At 47.1% G+C, this 24,774-nt stretch overlaps 1 protein-coding gene across 1 annotated transcript; it reads left to right on the top strand.

Moving 5' to 3' along the window:
* The first annotated feature begins 10,084 nt into the window (after positions 1–10,084).
* On the top strand, positions 10,085–12,601 carry LOC128096184 (preferentially expressed antigen in melanoma-like protein 1). The gene is given in 5 exon segments (XM_052715422.1): positions 10,085–10,377; positions 10,708–11,277; positions 12,098–12,401; positions 12,403–12,504; positions 12,506–12,601. Coding segments are annotated over 5 exon segments (1,365 nt in total).
* The last annotated feature ends 12,173 nt before the right edge of the window (positions 12,602–24,774 follow it).

The raw sequence follows: 24,774 nt of genomic DNA, 5'->3' as shown, positions 1-24,774 counted from the left end.
CCTGACTCTGCTGCTTTTATATTTTGTGATGCTGAGGAGCACCTCAGGGCCTCACCGGTGCTAGGCGAGGGCTCTATCGCTGAGCTACACGCCTCAGTCTCAATTTTCTCACTTCCAGAGATGTAGCGCCAGCAGATATAGGACTATGGGTCTGAGCTGTGGCACCGGCCTGATTCCTGTTCAGGAATGTGAAAGCACTGATGTGGCCAGCTGTGTGGGTGGCAGATCCTGGAAGCAGGGTTCATGCCCCCGAGATTGCTGTGGGTCTGGTGGAAGCTGGCTCTGTTCTGGTGGAGCCCCTGATGATTTGACTCTTTCCAGGGCCCCCGTTTTCCTCTCCTAAGAACTCCTTCTAGGACCGGAATGCTCTTACAGAGAACCTGAGTTCAGTTCCAGAATCACGCCTCGGCTCCTCGCAACGCCCGGGGATCGGGCGCCCTCATCTGGCCGGAGTTGGTACTTCATGACTACGGTGCTCTTACATGCATGTGGGCAGAACACTCATACACTTCATACATTTTAAATTATTTTTCGTTTATTATTTATTTTTGGTGCTGTAGATGGAACCAAGGGATGCAGGAACACACTGAATGCACTTGGCAATTTATATCTTTCTTGCTCCTAAAAGCAGCAACATGATTATTTATACTCAAACATTTCCTAATAATGATTGTTAAAAACTGGGTGTGGTGGCAATCCAGTGGGCGGTGGTGGCGCACGCCTTTAATCCCAGCATTCGGGAGGCTGAGGCAAGCAGATCTCTGTGAGTTCAAGTCTATATAGTGTGTTCCAGGCCAGCCAAGACTACACAGAGAGACCCTTTCTTTTTTTCTTTTTTGATTTTTTGAGACAGCGTTTCTTTGTGTAGCTTTGGCGCCTTTTCCTGGAACTCACTCTGTAGCCCAGGCTGGCCTCGAACTCACAGAGATCCTCCTGGCTCTGCCTCCCGAGTGCTGGGATTAAAGGCGTGCACCACCACCGCCCATTGAGAGACCCTTTCTGAAAGAAAGAAAGAAAAAGAAAGAAAAAGAAAGAAAGAAAGGAAGAAAGGAAGAAGGAAGGAAGGAAGGAAGGAAGGAAGGAAGGAAGGAAGGAAGGAAGGAAGAAGAAACTGCCATGTAGCAGTAGTCACAGGCCTCCGCATGCAGCTTCATAAGTAGGCTTGTTTTTCTTGGTTACTCAGCAAAGACTGACTTCTCTAGGTCACCTTTGCTCCAAACATGCCCTTCTTCCTACCTGATGTCCTGTAGGTGAATTTAAATGACATGGGTCCTCTCTTCACCCCCAGCGCCCCGACTCCTCTTCTTCAGGAAGATGCTGAGATTTACGGCTCGTCTGCCCTTGGGTTTTTCTTTAAAACACTAATAAAATGCTCTCTAAGCTTAAAAACCCAACCCCCCAACCATACAAAAACTGCCATGCGAAATAGTGGTGCCCATAAAAACCCCAGGCCCTATGCTCTGAGTGTCCAGCAGGTGGCGACAAACCCTACAGCTTAGAACTTTCATCTTGGCCTCGCTGGAGGTAAAAGCAGAGCTGATCCCTCTTCACCCTTCAGCCTCAGCTGCCTGGTGAAGTTCTGTTTTGGGGGGTGAAAGATGATTAAATGGAGAACTTTGAAGCTGAGTTCACCCTGTGCCTGCGTCTCTGCTCTGTTCCCTATCATCAGGAATAGAGGTGAAATTGAAGGATGGAGAAGATGTGGGCTTCTGCCAGAAGAAAGAAGTTGCATGTGTGTGTGTGCGCGTACATATGTGCGTGTGTGTATATATGTGTGCAGGTGTGTGTGTAGTCTGTGTATGTGTGCAAGTGTGTGTGTGTAGTCTCTGTGTGTGTGTGTGTGTGTGTGCGTGTGGTATTGTGTGTAGTATGTATGTGCGTGTGCGTCTGTGTCTGTGTCTATGCCTAGGGAGACCAGAGGTTGATGTCAGGGATCTTCCTTGATCACGTGTACCTTACTTTTTTGAGGCAGAGGCTCTGTCACTGAGCCTAGAGTTCACTGCCTAGGCTGGTGGGTCAACAAACTTCAGGGGTCTGCACATTTCTTCCTGTCCAGGGGATACAGAGATGCCATTGTGCCTGGCTTTTTTGTAGGTGCCTGGGATCTGAACTCAGGTCCTCATACTTGTATAGGAAGCACTCTACAGATTAGACTATTTACATCCCTGGGATAAAAACACATGCACGGACATATTTGTGTGGAGGTCAGAGGACAGCTTGCAGGACCTGTTTCTGTCTTTCTACCACATGAATTCCAGGAGTGAAACTCAGGTCCTTAGACTTGGCAGCACACTGCCGGAGTGGACGGACTCCAGTTCACGTCTAGCTCCTAGATGCCCAACTCCTCCAGTGCTCCCAGGACCTATCTGATCCAGGGACGGGCAAGGCTCCAATTTGCATCCTCCTTCACTGCAGCTGGGGCACTATTTCCTTCTGCTAGATCCACTGAGGAGGCAGGCTTGGAATTCACCCAAAATGCTACACCAGAGGCCAAGTTTCACACATGCCTTGCAGGGCTGCCTCACCCTGGGGCTGGGGCAGTTCTCCACTGTTTAATTCTTACCTGTGGTGAGCAGTCACACAGTCCACAGCTATAGACTATCATTCCAGAAACCAACCTTCACCACCACCTTAATTGTTTTCCTCCTTAATTTTCTTTTCACGGTATTTTGGGGTCTTGCTATACACTGGTGGGACGCAGACATATGGGCACACACATAAAATAAATTTGAAGAAAGGGTAGTGGAGTGTAATACACATTATATTGGTAAATTGTCATGTGTTGTTTAAGCTCACTGGGGAGCTGGCTCTGAAAGTGGGGTTGTCTGCCTTCCACTCCCCATTCCAGATACACGCACATTTGTCTCAAAGTATCCTTGAAGGTCTGGGGATGCGCTGGCCAGGACATCCCTCCTCCCCCGCAATTCTGACATGAAGGAAGAGAATAGCAAAATATCCTGAGTGAAAACATGAAGTCTTTGGGAGCAGCTCAAGAGGAAACCATTCCCAGCAGACGTTGCCATCGTTTGTTCCATGATGTAAACATGCCTGGACTGGGAAAGAGAACTTCATCCATGGAGGGAAAACCACTGGAAACTCCAGCTGGTTGCCTCCACTTCCCCAACTGAAACTGCTGGATATCCGGAGGGCCTGATGTGATGACGTCATCTCTGTTGCTATATGTCGTTTTACTTATAAGCCTCACCCGAGTGAACGCTTTTCTCTGCCTGGGACTCTCTCGGTTGGGGACCCCAGCTGGCTGCCTCAAAGGGGTTTCCCCAGTGCATTTCTGCTGGATGACTTGAGGACTTGATTTGATGACGTTTTACATTCTCTCTTTCTCTTTTTATTACTTAATAAACTTCCTAAGTGCTGGAACTGCAGGTCTGATCTAGTGTCTAGTATCAGCTAATCAAGTCCAGCTTTTCTTTTCTTTCTTTCAAGACAGGGTTTCTTTGTGTAGTCCTGGCTGTCGTGGAACTTGCTCTGTAGACCAGGCTGGCCTTGAACTCACAGAGATTCTCCTGCCGCCTGAGTGCTGGGATTAGAGGTATGCGCCACTGCTGTCCTGATCAAGTCCAGCTGTTTGTTGTTGGTATTAGGAATTGAACGAGAGTCTTCTGCATGCTATACAAGCACTCTACTGCTGAACTATACTCCCATCCCCCCTACCCCTACCCCCTACCTTTTAGGAGACAAAGTCAGCTATGTAGTCAGGGGCCTCCAAAAGCCTCCCTTACCTTGGGACTGCATAGGATCATTATTGCTGTGTACCACTACACCTGAGTGCCTATCAGTGGTTTTCAGATGTTAAATATGTCTTTTATTCTTGGGGGATTTTCAACCCTTAATTCAATTGAATGAATTGGCCATTTTTATAATGGGTTAGGAAAAATAGGGGGATGGGAGCGGCAAAAGCAGGTTGGGACATGGTATCCCTGGGATGGGGGTGGGTAGGCATATGGGCCTCCATTGTACTGTTGTTTTTTTCTAACTGTGTGCATAGTTATAGACTTGTGAATGTGTATGCAAGCCATTTGTATGCATATTTCACGATGAAATATATCAGTACCGTTTTTCTTTATGAAGCCCGAGGATGGTGCTCAGTGCTTCAGATGTGCTAGGTTTAAAAACCAAGTCTAAGGTGGGTGAGGTGGTGCAAACCTTTAATTGCAGCTCTCAGGAGGCAGAGGCAGGTGGATCTCTGTGAGTTCAAGGCCAGTCGGGTCTACATAGTGAATTCCAGAACAGTCAGGACTATATAGGGAGACCTCGTCTAAAAACAAAACAAAACAAACAAACCAACAAATAAGCATCCTAAAAGGATCAACTCTTGATGACGTAGGTAACAAATTGACATAAAAACCAGAAAACTCAACTCCATAATTGGGCTGTGGTTGCACACATATTTAATCCTATCACTCTGGAAGCAGTGGCAGGCTAATCTCTGAGTTCAAGGCCAGCCTGGTATACAGAGCGAGTTCCAGGACAGCCAGGGCTACACAGAGAAACCCTGTCTGGAGAAACAAACTGATATTAAAGATGAGTTGTTGAAAGGAAGGAAAGAAGGAAGGAAGGAAGGAAGGAAGGAAGGAAGGAAGGAAGGAAGGAAGGATAAGATTGGATGTGTCAGTGTGTGCTGCATGCCTGAATAATCTCAGTGCAGGATCAGGAGTTCAAGGTCAGTTTGGGATATTAGAGACACTATTTAAAGCAAATATTCAGGCCAGATATGGGGACACATGCCTTTGATCTCAACACTCAGCTGGGGGACTGGTTCCTGTCAACTGGGGGTCAGCCTGGACTCCATAGCTAGTTCCAATCAAGCCAGGGCCACATAGTGACACAGTGAGACCTGTCTCGTTGGCACCCTACTGCAAAGAAGAGAGTCCTTAACATAAAGCAACAATTCGGCCTTAAAAGTCACTTTAAACTAAGCACTCCTGAAATTGAATATGGTAATTTCTGATAAGGCTGATGGCAGAGGCAAAAACCTCACCTCAGCCAATCACAAGCAGCAACTAACTTGGAACTGTGACTAGGGACTTTCCAACAAGGTAATAATAATTTTAAAAAGCACTTTTGTAACTCTAGGTCCTGTATTCATCTCTCCCTCCCTCCCTCCCTCCCTCCCTCCCTCCCTCCCTCCCTCCCTCCCTCCCTCCCTCTTTGTAGTTCTGTGGATCCACCTAAAGTCTCTACCGTTAAGGCACACTCCAGTTGCTCACTGAGGAATTCAAGCAAGGCTCTCAGCTGCACCTCAACCCCAAATACTTTACTGACTTTGCTTTTGCATTTCCCCGTATGTGCGTCCTTCCTGATTCCTGAATTGCCACCGCCCCCCACCGCCCCCCACCGCCGCCCCCCCCCAGCCCCCTCCAACACTCTAAGATTCTGTGTGTCTCTGACGAGGCTCTTATATCTCAAAGGTCTGAGGATGCTGACTTGGGCTCAGGGTTGCCTGGGGAGAGCCCTGACTGTGAAGACAGAGACTCTGGGTGATCGGCACCGTGGGATGAAGGGGTGCAGGGACACAGGCCCCATTGTCTAACTCTTCATTATTCCAGGGAGGCTTGGCCTGTTCCCTCAGTGGCTTTAAGACTTGGACACATCTGATCCGCCAGGTCAGGTCCCCAGTGCTGCTCTCTGGCCTTGATCCCAGTCTGGATTTTTCTCCCCTCAAGTCTGTGATTGAGTTGATTGCATCTGACACTCCATCACCCGCCCCCCGCGCCCCCAACACCTTTTGGGGAAACGAAGGCTGTATCTCCTGCAAGGATCATGTTGGATTTAAACTGTCCTTTCACAGCTTCTAAGGTTTCTAATCTCTGCTCTGGGCAGATTTCACCCTACATCTCTGTCCCTCTATAAACCCCCACATCCTGAGGCTGAGGGTGTACCTCAGTTAGCAGGAAGCACACCTAGCATCAGGGAAGTGCTGAGTTTGACACCTAGCATCTAAAAAACCAGGCGTGGTGAAGCATGAGTCCGGAACCTGTCTTGCCAGCTGTGTGTGGTGTCTCTCTTCTGTGAACCAGCTTTGGACAGGCTGAGACAGTAGGATCACCTCTCGGGGCCAGCCTGGTCTACATAGCAAGTTCCAGACCAACCTGGATGACTTATACCAAAGCCTTGTCTCAGTAAGACAAAATAAAAGAGAAAAACCACAATGATGCTGGATACAAGAGTTGCTAATGTTCTCTGTGGACAGGATCTGGCTGTCCTCCTCAGGCAGCTTCACTGTGGATTATCTTGGCTAAAGAATCTTGTAAGAGTGACATCAGGTGTATCAGTTATTGAGACTGGGTTTCATGCAGCCCAGGTTGGACTGTCATTATGTAGCTTGATCTGTCCTGGATTCTCCTCCCTCCATGTGTAAAAGTGCTCTGCCACTGTGCCTGCTGCTTTTTCTTTTTCTAATGAGAAACAGACTAAACGTTTGCTATCTTTCTTTCAAAACTGTGCCACTCACATATTGAAAAAATCTCTGTGGAGTGAATCCCTGAATGAGCCTTGACTTTAAGCCCATCTTAATTCTTTACCTTTGGGGAACACAGATCAGATTCAAACACTGTCTGGGGGGGCGGGGGGGGGGGAGCGGGGAGGGGCAAAGAGAGACAGAGCTGTTGTCTGGGAGCTTACTGTGCATACCGAGACTGCCTCACACTCACCATGATCCTCCTGCCTCTGCCTCCTGAGTGTTGGAATTAAAGATGGGCACTGCCCTACACCGCTTGTTTTTTGTTTTTAAAGACAGAGTTTAGTTGGGCGGCGGTGGCGCACACCTTTAATCCCAGCACTTGGGAGGCAGAGCCAGGAAGATCTCTGTGAGTTCGAGGTCAGCCTGGGCTACAGAGCGAGATCCAGGACAAGCACCAAAACTACACAGAGAAGCCCTGTCTCAAAAAAAACATTAAAAAAAAAAAAAAGACAGACTTTTATCAAGTAGTCCTGGCTGGAGCCTGGAAGTCAATATTTAGTTAGAATAGGCTGGAGTCAAAGTCAGAGAGACGCACCTGCCTCAACCTCATGAGCGCTGGTGTTAAAAGGGTTTTCGTCACATCCGGCTCTAGATTCAATTGGAGAAAAACAAAGTGGGTGGAGACTGAAACATCCAATCAAGTGGCTGTTTGTATTGAGGTCTGAGCTTGCTTGGAGGTGTGGAAGTAGAAAGTTCCTGTAAAAGCTTCAGCAAAGCTGCACGAGAAACCCGGTCTCGAGGAAAAAAAAAAAAAAAAAAAGCTTCAGCAGCCGGTAGTGGGCCAGAGGCGTGCAAGCAGGTCCCTGGGAGTTTGAAGCCAGCCTGGTTCTGAGTTCCAGGCCAGGCAGGGCAACAGAGGAACCGAAGGAGACAGAGTCCTCGAGCCAGGAGTCACATCTTGGTCCTGCTGCGGTCAGGAGACATCTCTCCGCTGCCCGTCTCTGGTATGTATGTCACTTTGTTCCTTATTACCCCGTCAAGACCTTAGTGGTAGCAATGATAATTTCACCTACTCCCTAAGGCCGAGGCGGGAGGACTGAGCCTGAATCATTCCGTGTTAATCTACATGCCCACTGGAGATTTGCCTATCCAGGCAGGCGTATTTCTCCGAAATGCTAGGATTAAATGCTGAGTCATTGAGCCTGTATACTGAGGAATGACTTGAACTTCTGATCCCCGGAGTGGTGGCGCACGCCTTTAATCCCAGCACTCCGGAGGCAGAGGCAGGCTGATCTGTGAGCTTGAGGCCAGCCTGATGTACAAAGTGAGTTCCAAGTTATCCAGGGCTATTACACACACACACACACACACACAAAAAACCCTGTCTCAAAGAACGAATCAGTCTGTCCGTCCGTCCATCCATCCATCCATCCATCCATCCATATTTAATTGAGAGCTTGGTGATACAGCTCACCACTAAAAAGGCCCAGTTAGCAGGGCTGTTACGCAGAGAAACCCTGTGGCAAAGAACCAATCAATCAATCAATAAGTAAGTAAATGAATGGGAAAATAAATATTTAATTGGGAATTTGCTGATGTAGCTCACTAGTAAAAATGCCCTGACATGTATGACACTCAGGTTCAGTTCTCAGCACCACAAAAATAATATAAACATGCCTGCTCAGATATTTTAATAAAAATTCAGTTTGGCTGTTAGTTCCTGCCTGCCTTCCTAGCCCTTGAAGGTAGGAGCCTTGCCATTTCATGTATAATATGGTAAATAAAGCAATTAACAGATTGGATCAAAATATTCCCTTTAATTCCACAGGCAGTTGGATAGCTGAGTTTCAGGGCCCCGAGGCTACATAGTAAAAACCCTATCTTTAAAAAAAAAAAAAAAGTTGTGTTGGCCAGGCTTGGTGGTGCACACCTTTGATCTCAGTACTCAGGCAGAGAGTCAGGTGGATCTCTGTGAATTGGAGGCCAGCCTGGTCTACAGAGTGAATGTTTTAAAAAAGACATCCATTTTATGTGTGCATGTTTTGCCTGCGTGTATTTATGGGCACCATATGAGTGTTTGGTGCTCTGAAGTGGGCTCTTCTGGAACTGGAGTAACAGATGGTTGTGAGCTACCAGGTGGGGACTGAGAAACTGGACCCAGATCCTTTGCAAGAACATGTTCTCAGGGCTAGAGAGATGGCTCAGAGGTTAGGAGCACTGACTGTTCTTCCAGAGGTCCTGAGTTCAATTCCCAGCAACCACATGGTGGCTCACAGCCGTCTGTAATGAGATCTGGTGCCCTCTTCTGTGTACATAATAAATAAATAAATCTTTAAAAAAAAAAAAAAAAAAGAACATGTTCTCTTAACCACTGAGCCAGGTGTCCAGCCCACACAGTGAGTTGAGGGCAGCCAAGGCTACACACAGGGGAACCTTGTCTCAAACAGAAACAAAAATTCGGATGTTAACATAGCTATCCACCTGCCAGTGTGGATGTGGTAGTTGTGTTTTAAAAAACTGTTGGCAGTGGGAATAAGTGATTCTCAGTCTGCGTCACTCATTGCCAGCGGACCGCTCGGTGTCTGAGCACAGGTACCAGAGAAGGTGAAACTTCCTCTTCATTGTGCCTGAAACTGGAAATGGATTCATAATGTTTTCTATTTAGGAGTTGAGATAAGAAAGATACTTCTTTCTTTCTTTTTTTTTGGTTTTTCGAGACAGGGTTTCTCTGTGTAGCTTTGCGCCTTTCCTGGAACTCCTTTGTAGACCAGGCTGGCCTCGAACTCACAGAGATCCGCCTGGCTCTGCCTCCCGAGTGCTGGGATTAAAGGCGTGCGCCACTACCGCCCGGCTCTTTCTTTATTTATTGAGACAAAATGTCACTGTGTAGCCCTAGTTGGCCTCAAACTCAGGAGATCCCTCTGACTCTAGAGTACTAGGCTTCTTATTTTGTATGTCCTTAAATTATATTCTAAGAACTCTCCGGCTTGCAGACACAGTATTAAAATTTCTTGTTTAAGATAGGGTCTGATGTGACCCAGGCTAGCGTCTAATTTGCTGTGTAGCTGAGGCTGGCCTCCAAGCCCTGATTCTTCTACGTTCCACATGCTGAGATTACAGGCCATTGCCTCTCTCAGCTATCACCACACCACTACCACGGCTCCTTCTTTCTAATAGTTGTTGCTACTCCCTCTCCTCGCCGGCTCCCATCCCCTGGCCTCCAAAAGCTGGCCTCTAACTGAAGGTAAATCTCTGCCTCCTGAATGCTGGGATGTCAGTTGTGTGCCCCCACTCCCAGCCATAACAGGGTATTGAATGAGACATGTTTCCCCAGGGAGCTGGAGTTGAGTTTCTAGAGTGCACGGGACTCACTTCCCACTGGGAATGGAACCCAGTGCCCGAACTGGAAGTGAATGGTAGTGAGGTGAACTGTGGCCATGGATACTCGAGAGACCATACTCTGGGGCCAGCAGGAAGTTTGATGGCTTTGTGGTCAGGGGAGTACTGAGTGGAGTGAGCTAAACAGATCTCTACCACTTCAGAGCAGTGACTGTGGCCCTGAGTTTGTTCCTGTCCTGGGTGAGAAAAGCGCCTCAGCACTTACTTGAAAGGATGTCTTTTTAAATGTTGCCCCAGGAACTTTCTTCCTGAAGATCCATCAGGATGAGCTGCAAGTCCCCACCCACACTCCAGGAGCTGGCAGAGGACAGCCTCCTGAGGAACCCGGTCTTGGCCATCTCTAATCTGGATGGTGTGCCCTCATATTTCTTCCCATCACTGTTCAGAAAGGCCTGCAGAAGGAGATGTATTAGCATCATAATGGCAATGGTGAGGATCTGGCCCTTCCCCTGCCTCCCACTGGGAGCCATGATGATGCGGAAGGGTGCCTACAGGAGAATCTTAGAGATTATCCTGTTTGAGCTTGATGGCCTGCTTTTCCAGAAGGTTAGTCACAGGTGAGTGAGACCCAAAGAAAGAAGGCCTTGGGGATAAACAAGCAGTCGCAGATGGGGTCGGGTAGAATGGGGGAGAGCGGGTAGACACTGGATGGGACGGACGCTTTTGGTGGTACAGCTTGGAGCACTACAGAGGCTTTGGTCATCGCTGAGCCATCTGGGAAGGGGCCGTGGCAGATGCAGGACTCATGAATGGGCAGTGGCTGGAAGACTCAGTCCCTGCTTCCTAGTTACTAGAAGTGGGACTGGGCTGGATTCAAGGAGAAGGGCGTGGGGATAGGACAGTGGTTAGTGCCTTTATGCTGAGACTCTTCCTGGTTTTACCCACAGGAGGTGCAGACTGAAAGTGCTGGATTTACGGTTTATGCCTTTGAAGACGTGGGACAAGTGGTCTGTGTTCATGGCTAGTGACTGGAGTGAGAATCTAGCAGGGGTGGATCATTCGGGAACGGAGATGAAACCGCTGGTGAAGATGGTGACAGACCTGGTCCTCAAGAGAGGCCCACTAGACGCCATAGAGTCCTTCATTGTTAAGTGGGTGGGTCGGAGGGAAGGTCTGATGAGTCTGTGCTGTGGCCACCTACAGATCTGGTCTATGTCCATTAAGTATCACAGGAAAGTCTTGGAGATATTGGACCTGGACTCTATCCAGAAACTGAGTTTGTACTACATGAATAATCCTACCTGCCTGCTTAACTTCTCCCCTTACCTGGGCCGTATGAGGCACCTGCGCAGTCTTCTTCTCTGCCACCTCCGGTGGTCCGGCTTCTTTCTCACCCCAGTGGAGAAACAACGGGTCATCACCCAGTTCACCTCTCAGTTTGTCAACCTGACGCACCTCCAGAGCCTGCATCTACATAATGTCTTCTTCCTAAGGGGCCACCTGGACGAGCTCTTCTGGTAAGGAGGGGTGGCCAGGTTTCTCCTCAGAGTAAAGCAAAGCCTTGTTCCTTTAGACGTTAGTGGCCACCTGCTGTCTGCAGCCACTGGCAGATTAACATTGCCAAACCATCAGAATATCAGGGCATTGTTTTGCATCTACTGTCCTGGAGAGGGGCCTCACATAACCACTAATACAGGGGAGTAGGGCCAAGCTGGGCTTGGTTTCAAAAGGGGTACCATGCTGGGAAGCGTCCTCAGAAATGAGACCTAGTACGAATGGGTTCTGATGTAAAGGAAAAAGAGGAGGACATTGTAGAAGGGAGTGCTGTGCAGAGGCACCGCTCTGCTCGGCTGGCCTCCAGTTCCCCATCAAGGACAGGCTGGGGTTTGAGACAGATTGGGAATAAAACTGGCGTGTACCCCCCTCAGTCCTCCTCTTGTCTCAGCTCCCTGGTAGTATCACAGGTGTGTACCACCATACCCAGCTTCGTTTTGACTTCAGAGAGGGTGAGTAGATGGGAACTGTGATGTCAGAGTTGAGAATCAGGGTGAGGGGGAAGCATTGGGAGCGGGAACAGGCTGTGGTGAGACGGGTCAGTGAACCCACACCCACATGTAGCCAGCTCTTGGCTGCACTGGTCCTCGCTGTGTGTGTGGAAAGGAATTGCCCCCTTAGATTGAACTGATCCAGCAGCGATGGTGACAGGCAGGCCTCAGTACAGATTTGAGTGAGCAGACTCTCATCTCGGAGCAGAGTGGCTGCTGGTTTTCGTCATGTGATTAGGAAGATCTTGGACCACCTGCATATTCCCAGAACTGTTTTCTTGTTTTCTTTTAGGTGGCTAAAGACACCCTTAGAGACGCTGATGGTGACTGACAGTTTTCTCTCAAAATCAGACTGGACCCATATGTGTGAGTTCCTGTGTGCCAGTCAGCTAAAACACCTGATTTTGAAATGGATCAAACTGACTAATTTCAGCCTAGAGCCCCTGCGAGTTCTGTTACTGAAAACTGCATCGACTTTGATTACCCTGGACTTGGAGGGCTGTCAGCTGATGGACTCCCAACTCAAAGCCATTCTGCCTGCCCTGAGACACTGTACCCAGCTCACCCGGCTTAACTTGTATGGAAACCATCTGTCTTCGTGTGATCTTGAAGGAGTTGACATCTCACGAGATGAGGCTGAGGTACCAAGGGTCACAGATATTCCTTATCCCAAGCTGTGATGATCACAGTGACCAAGAACCTTGAGATGAATGTTCAGCCTTGTGTTGCGTTTATAGATGTGGGGAGAACTGTTGGGCGGCCTGAGCACGCCTTTGCTTTGTGCCTCCTGCTTTGAAGGATGTGAGTCATGATGTGCGCATGTGTTGGGACTTGTTGGATGCCTGTCTAATGAGATGCAAATAGCAGGCTCTCCTGTGGACACTGGGTGGCAACACACAGGTGTCCGGTGAGAGGACACACACAACACAAGGTTTCACACAGGGACCATCAGTCCTACCTGCATGATTCACTTGGTTTCCCCTTCAGATCTAATAAGGTCCTATGACTTTCGGTTGTCCTGCCTCTACCTTCTTCGACCTGAGTCCAGGCTTGTACCGTCAGACGTGTTTCTCTGTTTTTTAACTCATCCTGGGGCTTGTTCTGTCCCTCAGTCAACGACAGTAGCATGTTGTACAGCAGTACTTTGTGGGGGCTGGAGAGACGGCTCGACACTTTTAGAGCACTTGCTGCTCTTGCATTAGACCTGGGTTTGATTTCCTACATCCACATGGTAACTCACTGTCATCCATAATTCTAGTTACAGAGGATCTGTTGCCTTCTTCTGGCCTCTGGGGGCACGAGACATGCTTGTGGTGCATAGACATACATGTAGGCAAAACACTCATAACACAACTCTAAAATAATTTAAAAATGGTTTGTACTGCTGGGGCTAGATGACTGCCTTGTCTGTGAGTCAGCCGCCACCCAGCATTACTGTGACACATAAATCATGTATTTACACTTATAAAATACTGCCACTTATGAGCTTAGTAATGGAACCAGGAATATATGGGCGAGTAGACATAAACCCTAGTAGGGAAAAAAAAAATCAGCTTTTATGACATTACTAAACACTCCAGACCATTGAAGGCGTAGTCCCCACCCTAACCACCCTCCCCATCCCCAACCCCATCGTGTGAGGAGGGACATCAAACACTGGGCCATGGCAGTATCTGCTGATCTCTGTCATCAGACCGTGGGTTGCAATGAGCTCCCAACTCTGTCCCTGGGCTACAGCACACCACCCTGGCTGATGGATCTCTTTTAACTTTTTTTTTGTGTGTGGCGAATGTGATGTGTCTACAAGCGAGGCTGTGGAAAACATCAGGCGTCCTTCTCTGATTGCCCTGACAAGGCTCTCATGGAACCAGAGGCTGGATGGTTCACCAGAGCCTGCTGCCCAGAGAGCTCCCCTGGGTCTGCCTGTTTCCTACTGACCCGATTACAGGCTCAGGCATCCATGTCTGAGCTTTCCTTTTTTCAGACAAGCTCTCTCCACAGCCCTGGCTATCCTGAACTCACTAGGCTAGACTGCCCTCCGAGTCAGAAATCCACCTGGATTAAGTAAAGGTTTGTGCTCCTGTGCAGGGCTGCCTTCTTTTAGTTCAGTGGTGGGAATTGAACTTGGCCTCACGTGCTGTGAGGAAGAGCTGTACCACTGAGCTGTGTTCTGTGCCCTGATTCCTAGTGTGCTGGGTGCTTCCGTCAGTTCCCACAGTCTCTGCCTCCTGACTGTTGGGGAGTACAGGTGTAAATGCCACATCTGGTTTAGGGGATGGAGCCCCTAGCCTTTTATGTACATAGAGTGTGTGTTTACATGTACAGTGGTGCATGTGTGTGTGTGTGTGTGTGTTGGGGGTGGGTGGGTCAGGACAACTTGTAGGAGTTGGTTCTCTTGGTGGGACCTGAGAATTGAACTGGGTTGGCAGTCTCTACCTACTGAGCCAACTCTCTGGCCCAGACCCGTAGCTTCTTGCTTGCCAGGCAAGTATTCTACATTCTACCCACTGAGCTTCTGCATCACCAGCCTGCCTCTTTAATTGTTTGCTTTTGTTTTTTGAGATTGTCTCTTTTGGTAGTCCTGTAACTTGGTATTTACCCAGGCTAGACTCAATTCACAGAAAACCCTGGTCTGCCCCTGCCTCTCGGTGCTGGGATTAAAGCCTGCTCCAGCAAGTCTGACATCTCCAACCCTTTCACTCTTTCTGAGCGACACTGCAGCCTGCATAGCATTCTCTGAAGTGTAACGTGTGATTAAGTTTGCAGAAAATTGTTGGATTGTTAGTGGCTATGACTGGCCCGGGAAATCATAGTTAAGTAGTGGATTATAGACAACAAAATGGATGTAGTGTGTGGATTTATTGGTATTCAATAAATTCTGATGTTTTCTAAAGACTATGACTGTTTCTTTTTTTGGTTTTTTTGAGACAGGATTTCTCTGTGTAGCTTTGGAACCTGTCCTGGAACTCAATCTGTAGACCAGGCTGGCCTCAAACTCACAGAGATCTGCTGCCTCTGCCTCCTGAGTGCTGGGATTAAAGGTGTGCACCACCACCACCACCCAGCCTATGTCTGTTTCTAAAAAGTATGCTCACTGCCGAAGCATGTATGAGTGTTTTACCTGCTTGTCTGTATAATATGCCATGTGCATGCAGTGCCCGGGAAGCCAGAAGAGGGTGTCATTCCCTGGAACTGGAGTTACATGTGGTTGTGAGCCCCCGTGTGGGTACTGGGAATCAAACCCAGATCCTCTGCAAGGACATAAGTACTCTTAACCACCTAGCCATCTTGTGGTTGTTAGCCAGGCACAGTGGTGAACTCTTTCCAACTACTTGAGGCTATAGCAACCTTTCATTGAGAGCAGTCTAGATTCTGAACTTACCCTGTATTTCAGGCAGGCCTCGAATTAGTAATCTTCCTACCTCAGCTTCCTTCCTTCCTAGATTACAGCCTATATCTCTGGGTCCTGCTCTCATTAACGTTCACTTGTGTTGGAAATGATGTTCTTTGTAGGTTCAAGGGCAATAGACTCTGGGACTCAATGTTGCCTGGGAAGCATCCCCATGGGGCTAAATCTGAAAGGGTTCCAGGTCGTGGCCACCATGCTGCCCGGTATATGTTCCTCACCTTGCTTCCTTCCAACATGCCAAATTGCCACAGATGGCCCTCTCAGGAGCTTTCAAGGCTTGGACACAAGCCACTTCCCATGATGCTGGCTGCCCATGGGCCCTATGGTTTCACCCTCTGAAGGACTTCTGCTGAGTTGATACCGTCTCTGAAACTTTACTTTCTGGGGAAATCAAGGTTGTATTCTCTTCCTGCCATAAGGACAGTGAGCTCCAGCAATTCTGCCTCAGTCTCCTGAATGGCCACTACAGGCTTCTGACAGGTTTTTTTTTGGCTAAGGTTTTTTTTTTAAGCCAGAGTCTCTCTACATAGCCCTGGCTGTCCTAGAACTCTCTATGTAAGCATGCTGGTCTGGAACTCAGAGATCTGCCTGCCTCTGCCTCCCAAGTGCTGGGATTAAAAAGCTTTTAACTCCGGAATACAGTTGCAATTTTAGCATGGACAGAGGTCCCTATCTGGAAGGAATACTTTCAGACTTTGGTTTTTCTGACTGTATAACGGAACAGATTAAACCTTTTGGGTAGCATATTCAAAACTGTAACATCACTTATTAATAAAACTCATTGTGAAGTGAGTCCATAAATTGGCCTTTCACCCAAGTCTCAGTTTATCCTCTTTCTTGCATGGGTATACATTTTGTTTTGTTTTGTTTTTCAAGACAGGGTTTCTCTGTGTAGCTTTTAGAGCCTATCCTGGAACTCACTCTGTAGACCAGGCTGGCCTTGAACTCACAAAGATCCACCTGCCTCTGCCTCCCGAGTGCTGGGATTAAAGGCGTGCACCACCACCGCCCGGCTGCATGGATATACAATTAAGTCACTATCTAAATAGGGTGAACTGGGTGGAGACTCAGATGTCCAACCAGGTGGCATTTTGTGTTTAGGTGGTGGGGCTACAAGGGGGAGATGTGAGGGGAAAGATGAACAAAAGCTCAAAGGAGCCAGAGAAGACACTGGGAGCGCTGGAGTCCCCTCCTGTCCTGCTGGGATCCAGAACCCTGCCACCAGTGTTCCATCTGGTAAGTCACTCACTTCCATCAGGACACTGTCTCACCCAGCCTAGCCACTCTTCACTGGTCATATGAGACCCAAGATGGCATAAGGAATTCGGATTTCCTTCTGATCAGTAGATCGTAGACATTGCTTTTTGCCCGTAAATACAGCTTGCTTTCGTCTCAAATATCTTCATTGTATTTTGTTTATTTTATTTCTTGAGGCAGGGTCTTGCCTATGATATGTTGTTCATACTAACCTGGAACTGGCTATGTAGCTCAGCCTGTCTGGAATTTGCCATGTTCCTGCCTCTGTCTCCTGAGTGTTAGAATTAAAAATGTGAGTAGCATGGTGGTGCATGCATTTGATCCCAGAGGCAGGCGGATCTCTGAGTTCAAGGTCAGCCTGGTGAGTTCCAGGACAGCAGAGGCTATGTAGAGAGACCCTGTGTTTAATTTAAAAAAAAAGGGGGGGGGGGTAATGTGCTAGCACATCTTGGTCCATATCAAATGATCAGTTTATGTTTTGAGTGGCAGCTCTCCTGGATTGAAACAGATGAGCTTATAGGTGTTAGCTGATCAAAGACTTGAATTGTGCTTTGATTTATGTCGTGGTATTTTTTTGGTTTTGTGAGTTTTTTTTGAGACAGGGTCTCTCTGTCAGTGGTTATCAACTTAGGAGTCTCGACCTCTTTGGCAACCCTCTATCTCCCAAATATTTATGTTACAATTCGTAACAGTAGTGAAATGGCAGTTATGAAGTAGTGTAGCAATGAAAATAACTTCATGGTTGGGATCACCACAACATGAGGAACTGTATTAAACGGTCACAGCATTAGGAAGGTTGAGAACCACTGCGCTGTGTAGTCCTGGACCTCACTCTGTAGCCCAGGCTGGCCTCAGCTCACAGAGATCACTTGCTTCTGCCTCCCGAGTGTTGGGGGTAAAGGCCAGCCCCAGGCATTTTGCAGTTTATTTCCTTGTTTTAATACCAGACGAACAGGATGGACAGGAATTCACTGTGTAGCCCAACCTGGCCTCAAAGCTTGCTGTACTCCACCTGTTCCCTCCTGTGTTGGTACTAAAAGCCCAAGAGATTAAGGGAGTTTCAGTTAATAAGACCCCTGGCTGGCCTGGAACTCTTTTTGAAGACCAGGCTGGCCTCCATCTTTACCTGCCTCTGTGCCTCCTGGCTATTGGGATTAAAGGCCTGCCCCACCAAGCCCAGCTTGAGGAATTTTTTTTTTATTGTTTATTTTTGTAGCTTATTGTTTTTGTTTCTCTATGTAGCTTTGGAGCCTGTCCTAGAACTCACTTTGTAGACCAGGCTAGCCTCAACTCACAGAGATCTGCCTGCTTCTGCCTCCTGAGTGCTGGCTCAGCTTGAGGAGTTTTAATTAAATTTATTTTGGGGGCAGGCTGGAGAGATGGCTCAGCTGTTTTCTTAGTTTACTGACTATTTAGTTTGCCGTGGTTGTTGCTGTTTTTACATTTCAGACTGTCTCTGTGTCAGGTTAACATGAGTTTACAGTTTTCCTGCCTAATTCAAAAATGCTGGTTCAGGTGAGGACCACCACACCAGGCTTGAAAGTGTTTGAAGACAATATATAATGCTGCCCCAAATTCCCTCGGTTGTGCCAGCCAGGGTCAGTAGGGTGAATGGACACCGTGGGAAGGTTTGGTACAGGGTGTTTCTTTACTTTCTTTGAAAGTATGCTAGAGTTAAAAACATACTTGAGAAAGCTCAGCACAGTCTATTCACCATCAAAGGACAGGCCTCAGCCTTCAGACTCCCAGATAACCCCTTCCCAGTGAGGATGGATTCAGAGGAACAGTGGTTGAGATTGGATGCAGTAGTGGGGAATGTGGGTACTTGTGGAAGGATCCCCATGCTGTTATTAAGAAGAGTTTGTTCTTGAGACAAAGAGGTGCTGAGTGGAATGGGGGTAAACTGAGGTGGTCTTCATTGCCATAGCAGTGACCGTCAGACATGAACCACTTATCCCAATGTCAGAGCCTCTGGCAGCTCAAACACCTGAACCTGAGTGGTACTTCATTATATAATTTATGTTTTAAGCCCATCCAAGTTCTCCTAGAGAGTGTTACAGCCACTCTGCAGACCCTTGAATTACAAGACTGTGGACTAGAGGACTCCCACTTCAGTGCCCTTCTGCCTGTCCTGAGCCGGTGCTCCCAGCTCACCAAGGTCAATTTCTATGACAATGACATATCCGTGCTCATCCTTAAGGACCTTCTGTACCACACAGCCAGCCTGTGCCAGCTGACCCACGAGCTGTACCCTGCCCCTTTGGAATGCTATGACTATGGTCAGCTCGCTCAAGTTTGTTCTCCACTCATGAAAACACTAAGGGCCATAAGGCAGCCCAAGAAGGTCAACTTTGCTACTGATGTCTGCCCTAAATGTGATAAGCGCTGTGTCTATAACCTGGACACCCGACTATGTCCCTGTTGGCAGTCTGATTGAAAAAAGTTACTCCTGAGCACAGAGAAATGAAATCCAGGGGTTGGTTGTGTTATCAAGGGGGCACAGAAACGTAGGCTTCAGGTACTGTTTAATTTCTTTGAAAGAAAAATAAAATGGAATTTTTATTAAAAGTAGTTATGTTATAAGTTAGACATGGTGACACACGCCTTGAATCCCAGTACCTGGGAGGCAGAAGCAGGTGGATCTCTATGAGTTCTAGGGCAGCCAAGGCTATGTAGTGGGAAAAAAAAGAAGGAAAGAGAAAAAGAGGTCATGTTGACACAGAGAACAGTGGTCCTATGGACATTGTTTTAAGACAGCCACCATGCTCTTTGACCAATGAGACTGAAACCCAAGAACCCTTAGCATCAAAGTATACAATCAGTCTGTCATATCATTCTTGTCCTGTTCAGTGCATCATGTACAGACTTGCAGACTGGGAGCAAGACAGACTTACCGTCCAATGGACCAGAATGGAGGAGCAGCAGGAGCTGGCAGTTCAGTATACCTAGGCTGTGAGGGACCATCCATTGTGACGGTAAAGCTTGCTAACTTGCTAAGACCTAGAATCATCAGGAGTCGGATTTCAGTTTGTACTGTGAGACTGTTTCTGGAGAAATGTAGCTGAGGAGGAAAGACTCACCCTGTGTGAGTAGCACCATCCTGTAGGTTGTGGTCCTGGAGTCAATTAAAAACAGAAAAGTGAGTAGAACACTCACATTCATATCTCTCTGTTTCCTGACTGGACACTATATCCAGCTGCCCCAGACTCTTGATACTATGCCTTTCCGTGAACTGTATCCTCTCCAACTGGAACCCAAATAAACTCACACATCGAAGAGGTCTGGGGGAAAAGATTAAACTGGAAGGCAGATGTTAAGATCTACTTGTAGTGGGAAGTTTCTCCAGTCCTGCCAGGCCCCGTGGTTGGGATGAGTCTCTTCCACCCGAGTTCTGCAGCTGCTTGGTCCCAAGTAAACACACAGAGGCTTATATTATTTACAAAGTATATGGCCTGTGGGTCAGGCTTCTTGTTATCTAGCTCTTATAACTTAACCCATTTCCATTAATCTACAAGTTGCCACGTAGCCGTGACGTTACCAGTCTGCTGGCATCTTACTCCTTGGGCATCAGGCTGGCATCTCCTCGCCTCCACCCTTCTCTCACTAGCCCTTGGGTTTTCTGCCTGGCTATAAGGTTTCTTACCATAGGCCAAAAAGCTTTATTTACTAACCAATGGGAATAGCATATATTCATAGCCTACAGAAAGACATCCCACTTTTCCAGCACTTCCCCTTTTCTGTCTAATCAAAAAGGTTTTAACTTTAACATAGTAAAATTATATATAAAAAACAGTTATCAAGCAAGAATTACAGTTATAATATCTAGTCTATTAGTATTTAGCAAAATTAAAGAAAATATTCTAAGCCGGGCGGTGGTGGCACACGCCTTTAATCCCAGCACTCGGGAGGCAGAGCCAGGCGGATCTCTGTGAGTTCGAGGCCAGCCTGGGCTACCAAGTGAGTTCCAGGAAAGGCGCAAAGCTACACAGAGAAACCCTGTCTCGAAAAAACCAAAAAAAAAAAAAAAAAAAAAGAAAATATTCTATCTTATTTTTGTAAGTCTAAAGTTTTAAATCTAATTTATCTTTTATCATAATTAAGGAAAACTATAATGATAGTTATCTAGTCTTCAACTCCATCAAAGACCCCAGAAGGATATAATGTTACCTAAGTAAACAGGAAATACATTGTAAGAAACTTGCAAAGTTCTAGAAATGACAGAGACATCTGGCTGTCTGGACAGTCACCCAAGTTCCTCTGCAACATTGGTGGCATCCACCTTCAGCCTACAGGCCTAGAGTCTCTGGCAGACTTTTTAGTGAAGCAGGAAATTTGAAGGATTGTCTCGCCTATTGGCAAAGTTCATCAGTCGCTTCTCCCTGTGTCCTGCAGAAAGTCTGGCAGTCTCCTCTGTGAGGCAGGAACCTGAAGAACCATCTCGTCCTGTTTAGGCAAGTTTAGTGGTCACCTTCCTATGGGTCCTGCATGTCCAGTTTACACAACATGCTGTCAAGCAGTCCAGGCAAGAAAACTTTCTTACCCAAATGGCCAGTTCTGCCAAGAAGAAGATAAACTCCATGTGGAGTTTCTTCAATGCCCATCTTCCTCTTTGAATTAGATCAGTGCTGCCAGGAGCAGACCTGTCTCACTGTCCAGAAAAGTCTAAGTTTTAAAAACATTTTAAATGCCATATTCTGTAAGTCTTTAAAGTGTTTGAAGATAACCTATCTAATTGAAATATACCTAAAAAATAGATTCAATAACCTACCCTTTTGGACTGGAGAGATGACTCAGGTTAAGGGCACTGACTGTTCTTCTAGAGGTCCTGAGTTCAATTCCCAGCAACCACATGATGGCTCAAAACCATCTATAACAAGATCTGGTGCCCTCTTCTGGTGTGCAGACATACATATAAACAGGACACTGTATACATAATAAATAAATCTTTAAAAAAATAATAATGAACTACCCTTTTATCCTATCATATCTATATCTACTGCTTCTACCCCTTGTATGGGATAGCAGGCATGTCCCACCATGCCTAGACCATAAGCCACATTTCTGTGAGGCTATATTGCTCCCAACCTGTAGCTGGCCATCTGTGCACAAAGACCTCCAAATAGATGGGCAGATTTCCCCCATGGCCTTCCTAAATTATTGGCTGGACATCTGAATTTGTGATGGCTTTTCAAGATATCAGCTATTCCGTTGAGATCGCTGTCTGTCTTAGAGAGTCCTTCAGTCTGGCCATCACACTGATCTGTGATCTTATCATTTTTGTCCCACTGGGACAATAAAAGAACTATGGATGTGAGCACCATACAAATGTTGCTTTTGTGGGAAGGGTCTGGGAGGGGTGCACTGTCCAGGTCTCTATGAAACTCTGGATGGCCTAGCACTCAAGACCCTTCTATCTCAGCTTCTTCAGTTCTGGGATTACACATGTACCACCAGGCTCAGTTCTGAATGGCTTTGTGCCTTGCCTTTTTGTGATAAAAGCTCAAACCCAGACTGGCCTCCAATTCTACGTAGCTAAGCTTGTCATGGACTCCTAATTCTCCAACTTCGGCTCCCCAAGTCCTGCAATTACAGGTCGTTCAAACAAGGCCTGGACAGATGTTTCCTCTTTCCCAATCACTATCAACAGTCATCCTAAGGATGGAAAACCAAGAACAATCAGGGGTCTTGAGAAGGAGATAAAGCCCCTCAGTCTGCAGTGTTACTGGGGTCTGAAACTTACCACAACAGACATAGAGACAGCACTTGTCTTCTTTAAGACCTACAAGAAGTTGTCTAAGGTGGCATCTTGAGCCAGTGAGATGGCTCAGAGGATAAAGGCACATACTGATCAGCCTGGTGACCTGGAACTTACAAGAACAGACCCTGGCAAGTTATCTTATGACCTCTACACCTATTGTATTGATTGTGCTTGTATGTGCAAGTATAAGCACGTATGCACACACATACACACATGAATTTTTAAAAACAATTTAAAAACCTCCAACCTGGACTGGAAAGATAGCTAAGAGGTTAAGAGCATTGGCTGCTCTTCCAGAGGTCCTGAGTTCAATTCCCAGCAACCACATGGTGGCTCACAACCATCTGTAATGAGATCTGGTGCCCTCCTCTGGCGTGTAGACATACATGCCAGAACACTGTATACATAATAAATAAATGTTTAAAAAACAAACAACAACAACAAAACCCTCCAACCTCTGCCTACCTAAGACCAGGACACTTGTGGCCTTGAGTTTAGCTGTGTTAACACTCACCATGCTCTCATGCCTAAATCTAAACAATACACCCCATAATACTACACTCACTAATAGAAAATTTTAATTTGTGGACACACACCTTTAATCTCAGCAGTCAGGAGGCAGAAGCAGGCAGTTCTCTAGGTTCAAGGCCAGCCTGGTCTACAGAGTGAGTTCCAGGAGAGCCAGAGTTACACAGAGAAACACTGTCTTAATAAAACAAACAAACAACAACAAAACCCTCAAGAATGTTCTGTGTTTTACCTGGAGACTGGCTGAGGGTAGATGGGGTGATGTTCCCTGGAGAGCTCCGAGTCACCACATGTGGGCCAGATGGCAGGGTACTCAGACCTCCAAGGAATGACCTGCAGCCCCCAGAACTGTAGCTGGTTCCAGTGCCTCCTCCAAGGCTCTTAAGGACCTGTGGAGTCACTTTCCCTAGTCAACCACTGGCTTCGGTCCCAGGGTCGACTAGTCAGATTATTGAATTCCCACCCAGCTCATCTTCATGGGGTCCTGGATGATTCAGGGAACAGGTGGCATCTAATGTGCCTTTTGCACATCCCATTTATTCCCTGTGCTCATTCTTTTTTTCTTTTGACTAAGCCCTTTTCATGTGTCTCCGAACCCTCCTAGCCTGAGTATTCTGATTTCAGTCCCCTGCCATTCTCAAGAGCTCGTTTGTACCAGTCACCTCAAGTGACGCTTTTGCTCATGTGACCCACCGGACAGCCATGGAAGTGGAATGTGTGAGGAAGGCAGTGACAAAATGCTTCCCTTTACTTTGAGGCTGTTAATTCTTGGGCCTCAGCCTCATTTCCCTTCCCTCCAGTGATGGGACTCTGCTGACCTTGATGCTGGAGAGCAAGGTAATGAACTATGGTGGGCACCAGAGGGACACCATCCAACATCTGACCAGTTACTTTACCACTACCCTTCCAGGGAAATATCTCATTGACCAGTCATGCTAGGAGCCACATTTATTTTGAGGCTCTTTTATTTTACTTTATGAGTACTTTCCTGCAGGTATGTATGTGCACCAGTGTGTGCCTGGTACCCTGGGAAGTTAGAAGAAGGTCAGGACCCCTAGGACTGGAGCTGTGTAAGTTTGTGAGCAATCAATATGTGTGCTGGGAACTAAACCCAGGTGTACTGGCTAGTCTCATGTCTACTTGACATAAGCTAAAGTTTTCTAAAGGAGGGAGCCTCAATTGAGAAAAATGCCGCCATAAGATCCAGCTGTAAGGCATTTTCTTAATTAGTGCTTGATGAAGGAAGGCCTAGCTCATTGTGGGTGGTGCCATGCCATAGCTGGTGGTCCAGGGCTCTATAAGAAAGCAGGCTGAGCAAGCCAATAAGCAGAACTGCCCCTGCCTCCAGGTTACTGCCCTGTTTGAGTTCTTATCCTGACTTCCTTTGATGATGAGCAGCAATATGGAAGTGTAAGTCAAATAAACCTACCGAGGGCCGTGGGAGTATACAGCAGGTGACAACTAGTGTTTGACAAGCTGACCCACCAGACGTATAACTCCCTGATGGGGAGCCCCACCTGGCAAAGCCCTGGGGTCACTGGCTATGGAAACTGGTTGTTTTCTGTCTGTAACTTTCCCGGGTGCCACTGCTATGCCTCCCTAAAAAGAACAGCTGTGGGTGCTTCCCACAGCCCTTTGGCGGTGTGTTTTACATCTCCGGGCACATATTTAGCTGTGAAATTATGTTTAAGCTGTATAATTCTGCTGTATAGAAATAATACCAAAATGTTCTTCTTTACTAACACAGGAAAGTAATAGTATTCTCAGTCGCAAAGACAGCCTTTTACACATTTGCAAAGACCTTAGAACTAGTCCAAAACAGTAAGCTGCCCCTACAGAATCTACACAAAGACTAACTCCCAGGTGGTGTTTATTGCTAAATCAAGGCCAGGCTGTTTATACTGAGATATAGCTATTTGCAATAGCTCTCTTTCTGCACGTTCCCTGACTGCTCAAGGTTCAGCCAGTTGTTTAATGTCTGGGACTCCTCACCAACTCAGAGCTACCTGCATGAGTT

The sequence above is a fragment of the Peromyscus californicus genome, unplaced genomic scaffold (genome assembly GCF_007827085.1).
Source record: "Peromyscus californicus insignis strain IS unplaced genomic scaffold, ASM782708v3 Scaffold_5__1_contigs__length_169319896, whole genome shotgun sequence".
Taxonomy (NCBI): domain Eukaryota; kingdom Metazoa; phylum Chordata; class Mammalia; order Rodentia; family Cricetidae; genus Peromyscus; species Peromyscus californicus.
The sequence above is the reverse complement of the archived record's forward strand: the minus strand, read 5'-3'. Positions and strand labels throughout refer to the sequence as shown.